This window comes from Agrilus planipennis, unplaced genomic scaffold (genome assembly GCF_000699045.2).
Source record: "Agrilus planipennis isolate EAB-ADULT unplaced genomic scaffold, Apla_2.0 scaffold44, whole genome shotgun sequence".
NCBI classification, from domain to species: Eukaryota; Metazoa; Arthropoda; class Insecta; order Coleoptera; family Buprestidae; genus Agrilus; species Agrilus planipennis.
This window is the reverse complement of record NW_020438939.1, coordinates 3,377-12,105: the sequence shown is the minus strand read 5'-3', so window position 1 is coordinate 12,105 and position 8,729 is coordinate 3,377. Positions and strand designations below refer to the sequence as shown.

Here is an 8,729-nt window from a genome sequence, read left to right as displayed (position 1 = left end):
CAGTAAATGATATACCAGTTATTGAGGTAGAGAGTTCTGATTCTGATGATAACACTGTTCTTATTGTTGACTAGAAAAAATGATAAAGTTAATAATTTGTGCTCTTATTTGGTTACACTTTATTTTTTCCTTATTTAAATGTTAATAAAGATTATATTTTTCTCTTACAAGTTATAAGAAAACTATGGTCTTCTATAACATAAGATACTTACTATTTTTAGAATACATCTTTTTCATTTACAATTAGCCAGCTACTTACTGGTCATATTACATTTTTATATATAAATACTACATTAATTTTTTTTCATATAATTTTTTAATACTTACTAATTTTTTGTAATATTCTCATGAAATTTGCTGTTTTATAATACTTCACTTTTGTACAAATAAAAATTTTAAGATAATTATACCCACATGTGGATAACTATATCATTTTGAGCCTTTTTAGTTTACAGTAACTATAGAGTAAAATATAAAGGTTCTTTAATATCCATCCACTAATGATAAAATAAAAATTAAACGTCAGTTTGGAAAATTTAATATTATTATCTACACCAATAGTTACAATTAAAACAGATCTAAGTACATGTTGTTTTTTAATGTATAATACTGTTTTTATTGTTGATTTTATGTAAAGATGTATTTTATTATTACCTAAAAATACTGTTAGAAGAAAAATCAGTCTTTGCCCAACACACCGCAGGGTTTATTTATCACATTTGTGCAACAAACGTGTCAAATGAAGTTCCTTATCTTGGCATTTTTTATCGAGGGAACTCTGCAAAAAAAATATAGATCAAAAATGTGTTGAAAAGAAAAATTTATTATTTGATGAGTAAAATCAAGTCATTATTTTTTACTCAGCAGTTAAGACTTACAAAACGCAAACAAAAATATGGAACATCTCAAAATTTTAGGATGATTTTAGGTTAATAATAATCATAGGTAATGACGATCGATTTGTCGATATTTGATGAGATAATCATCGGTTTATTAATCGATTATTGTATATTATTTGTGCAGCGATCTCTACAATATTAAGAAATGTGTAGTCTGTAAACCACTAATATCGCTTTCAAAAACGTTTTTTATTTATTTTTCTTTTNAAACATATATTTATAGAATCTTAAAAGAAGCCTTAAAAAGTGCACCCTTTAAATTAATGGAGTTCTTAGCCCAGCAAAATGAAGTAGTTTTGCCCTCTTAATTCCGATTGGCTGATGGTTAAGTAATGGCCGTTGTTATGCGCATTTAAACGTACCAATGGTAGTGGTTAATTTGTAAGCTGCAGAATGTCTTATGTCTTCCTGATCTTGCAATGTGGCGGTTGTGGTAAAAAAAATAACAAATTTTATGAACTTATTTTGACGAATGACTGGTAGCTAGGAATTTTTTCTTGTGGAGGGGAAACACTTGCTCAGCTAATATGTCGCTGTAGATACTAGCAAATAAAAAGCTAAAGTTGATGACTAAACCCTTAACTGTTCATTTTATAATAGGGGCGAGAGCCAGTATTTTTTCGAAAAAAAAAAATTAAAGGACTATCGGTTTTACGCTTATTTTCTTCTTCAAGTGCCATCTTCGTTCCTAAGGTTGGCAATCATCAAGGCTAGACGAATTTTCGAGACTGCTGTTCTAAACAGGTGGTTATTGGTGGTGTGAAACCATTCGCGTAGGTTTTTCAACCAGGAATGTCTTCGCCTTCCTACTGATCTTTTTCCACTTATTTTTCCTTGTATTATTAGTTGTAGTAAGTGGTATTTGTAGCCTCTCATAATGTGTCCCAGGTAGAGCAGTTTCCTCTTTCCTCTTTTTAATAGTCAGAATAATTTCCGTTTTTTACGCTTATGCAGCACATATATTGTAAATTTTTATAACGAGCAATTGCAAGAAGAAAACTGAATTTTTATGACAACGCAAAAATTACAATTTTCGATTGTAAAGCTGAAATTGCCGTAGAAATAGTAGAACTTATTAGGTTGAGGCTGTTTCGACGTGTATCAGCGAAAACAGTGTACAGTAAAAACAAATTCAGAATTATTAGACTGAATACGACTCTACGTACAATAAATATTTTGAATTCAAAATTCAAGTTGAAAATTACAGCATGTATACAAAAGGAGTAATAAAAATATTATTAGTTTAATGTTTTGTCGAGATGGGGTTCCGAGAAAAAAAGGAGGATCAGAAAGGGTTCTGTCATAAAAAAAAGAAATTGGGAACCGCTGGTCCACACACATAATCCCAATAAATTAAAGGAGACCCCTGTGAAGCAAATACATGGAAGGTATACGGAATGGCATGAGGAGGGTTGGTTTTCAGAGAAATAATATAATTTTACCATCAGGAATGGTATAAATCTTTTTCTCAAGATAAAAATTATTAAAAAAAACCTTAATACTGTCGACTTTTCTAAGGTTTTTCGACAATGGGTTCTGAAGGGTGCGCTCACCTCTAACTGCTCCTAGGACAAGCATCTAGTACGAACTTTATCAATGTTAAAGAACAATAAAATTCTTATTAAGTACCAGAAAGATTCGCGGTTTAAATATTTCTACAAGAACTTTGTATAGGTACCTTCTTTAATTAGGTATAATTACTTTTTCGTTAAAAATTCATTTAGTATCTATTAAAAAATTTTTTCTATTGAAGTGATAATTAAGAAGATACAGTTAATTTATAAACGTTTATGGCAATTATTTATAAGAAATATTGATAGATACAAAGGTTCAGTGTTGGTAAGGCTCAATTTTAAAAATGAAGAAGAATTACCTAACTGTAATAGCAAGTACCTACTTTTATACATTCCATAATTTATTCTTTTTATTCAAATAGTAGTCGTTAGTCATAATACGTAAAAAGCCCAAGCGGTCCTCTGGTGTACTATTGCGTTATGCGAGTATAACCTAAAGGGTTAGTGTCGTGATAACCATTTAATTCCAGCGTGTGTCAAATAAAGAGAAAATTACCGCATTATTACAAAAAAATATTTAAATTTCTCCTATAACCGTCATTAAAGCATTTTATATAACGTGACTAGTCTTAAAAAGTTTTAATTTAGTGAATTTTCTGTTGTTTACATATTTACATTAACTATCCTTTTTGTGAAATGTAGGTATACAGTATACCCACCTAAATACCCTGCATTTCGTAGTTGGTGCCTACGCATTTTACTTTTATTACTTTGTTAGAACTGTTCAACGCTGTCACACGCTTTATGGTTAACGGTTAAATTCGTACAAGTCGGTATTATCCTTTTTTAAAAAGTTATAACTAAAATTAAAGTAATAAGTACCCATATAATTATTGTCTAATCTATCTAAAGCGTATAATGCCATTAATAATGGACATATATAAGGAATCTTGTAATTTATCAAGTATGATTTTGCCTGTTGTGGAGGGGGTAATGGCGGTCATCTTTCAACGATTTCGTATGGGAACAAAACTTAAACGTTTGTTTAATTGTCAGACATAATAGTTCATTAGTGTTGTTTGTACTTATGTGATTTGTGAATTTGGGTGGTTGTGTATGTTATGAACATGGACTATCATCGCAGAAATGCAGTTATCCCAGTAAGTATCTTAAGTATGAGATAATATAGCCACAATACCTACTTTTCTTGGTTATTGGTTTATTATATTTGTATTTTATACAAGTTCTTGTCGCATTGATAAACTGTCGATTACAAAGGGAGGTTACTGCGTATCTTCTATTATTGTAACAAAGAATAAACACAATCAATATTTATACCTCTTCATGGGTCCATACCCCATTATGGGTCCAAAAATAAAAAATATTGGATAAAAATGTATGCAATGATTTGGTAGCTTTATCTCTTGTGAATTATATTTTTTCTGTTTCTAATATTGAATCAGTTTTGAAAAAGTTAATAATAACGTTATTTGCCTTTGTATTTTATTCTATCTTTACAGAAAATACAAAAAAAGTTGAAAATAACAAACGTTTTATTGAGAAAACTACTACCATATTACTTTAAAACATCTTATTTACTCTGGTGTGAATTTTTAATAATGTCTCATATAGTTTTGTGTGTTGTATTAGAAGCTAAATTGTTATTTAAATTTTTGCAATCTAATTGCAAACTGAAACTTCAAGCAACTAAATTAACACATTTACAAAAAGTCTCCGTCAGTAACTGTAATATCTATAACAAGATAAAAACTGCAGTTAACAAATTTGTTCGATATATTAATGAATATAAACAATTAACAATGTTTTAACAGTTTAAAATAATAATGTCGTGTGTCAGAGAAAAGCTTTACAATATTATGAGAAGTAGGAATGTAAGGTGTCCCAAAAACAGGTGGAAGACTAGAAATTACCCTTATAGCCCTCTAAAACTTAAACTATATTGAAACCCCCTCATACAGAATTTATAATTAATCTGTAATCATTAATCAATAACATGAAACTTATTTCGATTGCAATTTGAAAAAAACATGATACACATACCTACTTAAATAGTTTTTTCTAAATTTAATATTGCATGTTGTTATTAGTACTAAAATGGCAAAAAAAAGAATGAAATAATTTATATAACTTATCTAATTTTTTTGGAACACAATGTAGCAAACAAGACAAATAGCTTATTGGATTAAAACCTGTTTTTTAATGGTCCATTATTCAACTGATCTTTTTCACTAAGAATGCTAAGCATAAATATATTTATTTATAGCACTTTATAAGTAGGAATTATGGACTTCTATCAGGAACTGACTTCTTAAGCCAATACTTTCTTATTAGCATCTTCTACATAACACTGTATTAATTTTTGAACAAGTTAATATTATTCTACCCTGTCATTTTTTTGTATTGTACATTAAACTTTTTCCCCTTTTGAAATGAGTCGGAACAGTTTAGAAACGGATACTTTTGTATTAATATGCCAATATTAATTAATAACCAGACATTATTCGGGATTTGCAATTTAATTAAAAATTAAGATTTCTTTATTTAAAAATATTCTTTTTAGTTTACCTTTAATACATTTTTGGTAACTAAACCTGTAATACTAAATCAATTAGATAATTAAAATAGGTACATAAGTAGCTGTGTAGTTAAAAATAACTTTAAATTTCTAACAAAACCAATAATTTAGACCAAAAATTCCACTTTATTTCATTTCTAATAACCAGAACAATTAGTAAAGTAAAATGCATAATACGGGGATGTCTGCTCTTGTATATACTTAAGTAAACCATAATACTAAAGTTAAATGAAATAGTATAAATAAAATCACGTAGGTAATTGCTTGCCCATTTTAAAATAAAAAACTAACCATTTATAAGAAGAGAACGTTATTCTTACTTATTTTATAGTTCATAGTTTTCTATATAAAAATTTCAGAAGATTTTAAAGCAAAGACGTAAAATAAAAAATACAGGAGTTATTTCAGGGCTTGGATTTGAACAACTATTGTACCTAAAGAATGTGGTTACTAAATGGTAAATATCTCAGCATTTTTCTATTAAAATTTGGCTAAGCATAGGCTAGATATCATGACGTTTGATTGCATAAAGTTTCAGTTTCTTCTTTTAATTTTAGTAAAGCTTCTTGTATCATGTCAGTAATGTGCTTTCGAGCTTCCACATCCGTAGCTTTTCGATCTTTCAACGATTTCACAGTTTCGGTAAAGTCTATGGGTTTTCCATAGTTAAAAGTCATGGTTTTTCGAAATTGTAAAATATATGGGGGATCATTGGGGAGAACCTCATCCATCCCAATATGCCAAATTGGTATGACTATTGGAGTGACTGGTGCCTCATATATCATCCTGCCAACCCCCCATTTCAGACGCATATTCTCTTTTGTAACATTTACTTTACCTGCAAATTAATTTACTCCCTTTACTAAAGTTTTAACTTATTTAAATTATTAAAATATTCCCCAGATTATTTATTATTTATAAATCTTACATAATTACCTTCTGGAAATATATGAACCCACTCTCCCTTGGCAAGTCTTTCAATACAAAAATCGACAGCATCTTGATATACTCCATTTCCACGTATCACAGGTATGCATTTACCTAATGCAAAAAAATAAGAATGTTCAGCACACGTATAGCAAATATCATGTGCTGCTAGTGACCATCGCATAACCTTTGGCCGTATGAGATGTTTAACTTGAAGAGTACCTACAGTAGCAGTGTTTTCAATGACAGATACTATTTCAAATCATGTTACTTGTTTACCCCATAATCCTGGATCATCAAAACAAGAGTGATGATTAGAAACAGTAATTATAGGTGTATTCTTAGGTCGTTCATCTAAAGCCTTTGACATGATGTGCAAATTAAAAATTTTAGATTTGTTCAACCATCCTACAATTTCAGGGTCTTCATATATTATTTATATATTGTATAATTAATTTGTTTGCTACTTACTTATCACAATTTTACTAAATAAACCCACTGCTATTACTGTAATTGTGCTAGCAAAACTCCATAGTCTTGAGGGGCTTCGTAAATAAGGAATTATCCAGTCTATATTGTAACCCATCCTTTTTACTATTACTTTCCTATTATTCAATAGTCCATTTCTTACTACTCTTTCATTGCACTGATATTACATGCAAAATTTATTATAATATTATGTAATTCAATACAAGAAACTGGACAGAGGTTAGCATTGTTTTTAAAACTTCCACCTTTGAATCGATAAATAATTATATATTCATTAATTAAATTAGACTACTATCAATTACTCACACTACCTTGTTCATAGCTTACAAAATTAAATAGCTCATGTTCGTCACAAATCGCAACAACCTTTATTACTTTATGTTTGTGAAACTGATCAGCTGATTACTGTCGTTCATTTTTTCAATTTTGCTTACTAATTTTATAATACTGATCGTAATGCTAATAATGGTTGTCACCACTTAGTCACCGTAATCATAGTCATTTCCTCCCTTAGGTAATTTTGAAAACAAAATATAACTCTTAATCTTTTCGTAAGCGCAATTACTATTTTAATTAACTGGTATAGGATTTGGAAATTTGGATACATTCATCGTACGATTTAATCAAATATATACCTAGTTGTGAGTTTGGTTAGTACTTTTTAGTCACAGTCATAGATAATAGATATACAAAGGGTAACAGTAATATCTAATAGTCAACAGTGCATAAGTGCGATTACATAACTATTAATACTTACTTTAAGCATTATTTTAAGAACAGTAGAATTTCTGGTAGAAGCCATTATAAAAAATATTGACAAATTCTGGAAATTATGAAAGGAAACCAAATGGTCACATATGAGAAACAGGGTCTACATTTTCTTAGAAAATGAGAACTTCGGCCCTCATCAATGGGATAAAGAACTGCATTAATGCATTTTGCTACTTGAATACAATACACCTCGCTTACATATTTTCTTTGTAGCTGACACTTTTATTATCAAAATTTCGAAATAACTTATCAAAATATTTTATATCAAAAAATTGTAGTGATATAATTTACTGTCATCAATAATTTATCAATTAACCTAATCATATCCGTCATTAACTTAGCTATAAACATGACTGATGCTGAATTTGAAAATGACGTTTATATAAAAAAATTTAAAAATAGTTTTAAATATGAAGAACCACCTGATGTAACTTGTACTAAAATATTTTCCGAGGAAGGAACGTTCTTGAAGTTCACAGTTTTATTTTACCTTAATGAAAAATGCAGTTGCCAAATGAAAATCAAAACACCTCTAGAGGTATGTTATATGAGGAATATATATTTTTTTGAATTCAACAAAGTTTTACTTGACAGGATCCAGGAACGTTACACCCACTCTCTTTAAAGATAAGATTAACAAATAAAGAGTTGGAGCATGAAATTCAACCTTGCATTAATTATTTACAAAGACAAAGATGCCCTGACTTTGTTGTATGTGTCCTTCAAAAAGTTGTGAATTTGTATTCTCAGCGAAGCATAATCATTAATATGTTGATGAGAGAATTTGAAGATCTCATTACTATTAGTAAAGATGATGAGAATGGCATAGTAATACACTGTGCTTTTAGAGAAAAATTGTTTTTCAAATCATCTTGGAAAATTAGTTGTGATATTTACATTGGTTGTCCCTTTGATAATTTAGATTTTGTAGTCAACAGAAGAGGTAAACAGTATAGAATACAGTATTTGTGTGATAGTTTTTCAAATAACCATTTTAGATAAATATTTCTACAACAGTGTAGTAACGTATATGAAATTACTGACACAAGTTGCAATTGCTTCTGAAAAAAAATTGCTTTTTTGGAGAAACATAATGAAAGAAGTAGAGACATTTCTTGCAGTTAAGTCAGAGATTGAAGTAGTTGATATTTCTGATGATACTGAGACAGTAACAGGTCCTATAATTGAGAATCGTTGCAATAACTGTACAGTAAATGATATACCAGTTATTGAGGTAGAGAGTTCTGATTCTGATGATAACACTGTTCTTATTGTTGACTAGAAAAAATGATAAAGTTAATAATTTGTGCTCTTATTTGGTTACACTTTATTTTTTCCTTATTTAAATGTTAATAAAGATTATATTTTTCTCTTACAAGTTATAAGAAAACTATGGTCTTCTATAACATAAGATACTTACTATTTTTAGAATACATCTTTTTCATTTACAATTAGCCAGCTACTTACTGGTCATATTACATTTTTATATATAAATACTACATTAATTTTTTTTCATATAATTTTTTAATACTT

The 8,729-nt window shown here is 28.9% G+C and overlaps 2 protein-coding genes and 1 long non-coding RNA gene across 9 annotated transcripts; 1 reads left to right on the top strand and 2 right to left on the bottom strand.

Moving 5' to 3' along the window:
• Positions 1 to 522: 522 nt before the first annotated feature.
• LOC108733504 lies at positions 523 to 1,077 on the bottom strand. The gene is made up of 2 exons (XR_001937239.1): positions 879 to 1,077; positions 523 to 778 (listed from the first exon to the last, which is right to left on the bottom strand). It is a non-coding gene; the product is annotated as an uncharacterized LOC108733504 (long non-coding RNA).
• A 3,111-nt stretch (positions 1,078 to 4,188) lies between these two features.
• LOC108733468 (tafazzin homolog) lies at positions 4,189 to 7,268 on the bottom strand. Of its 7 annotated transcripts, none has more exons than XM_025974503.1 (5): positions 7,183 to 7,268; positions 6,408 to 6,670; positions 6,216 to 6,359; positions 5,946 to 6,158; positions 4,189 to 5,847 (listed from the first exon to the last, which is right to left on the bottom strand). In XM_025974503.1, exons 2-5 carry the CDS (start codon positions 6,520 to 6,522, stop codon positions 5,519 to 5,521), a joined length of 801 nt encoding a protein of 266 aa, XP_025830288.1. In that variant the 5' UTR covers positions 6,523 to 6,670; positions 7,183 to 7,268; the 3' UTR covers positions 4,189 to 5,518. The 7 variants fall into 7 exon arrangements, with proteins under 7 accessions (XP_025830288.1, XP_025830283.1, XP_025830289.1 ...); XM_025974498.1 differs by having other exon boundaries at positions 6,408 to 6,582; positions 7,183 to 7,266; XM_025974504.1 differs by having other exon boundaries at positions 5,946 to 6,050; positions 6,408 to 6,582; positions 7,183 to 7,266.
• Positions 7,269 to 7,524: 256 nt separating this feature from the next.
• LOC112904445 lies at positions 7,525 to 8,706 on the top strand. The gene is made up of 3 exons (XM_025974505.1): positions 7,525 to 7,734; positions 7,791 to 8,139; positions 8,195 to 8,706. Exons 1-3 carry the CDS (start codon positions 7,546 to 7,548, stop codon positions 8,476 to 8,478), a joined length of 822 nt encoding a protein of 273 aa, XP_025830290.1. The 5' UTR covers positions 7,525 to 7,545; the 3' UTR covers positions 8,479 to 8,706.
• Positions 8,707 to 8,729: the final 23 nt, after the last annotated feature.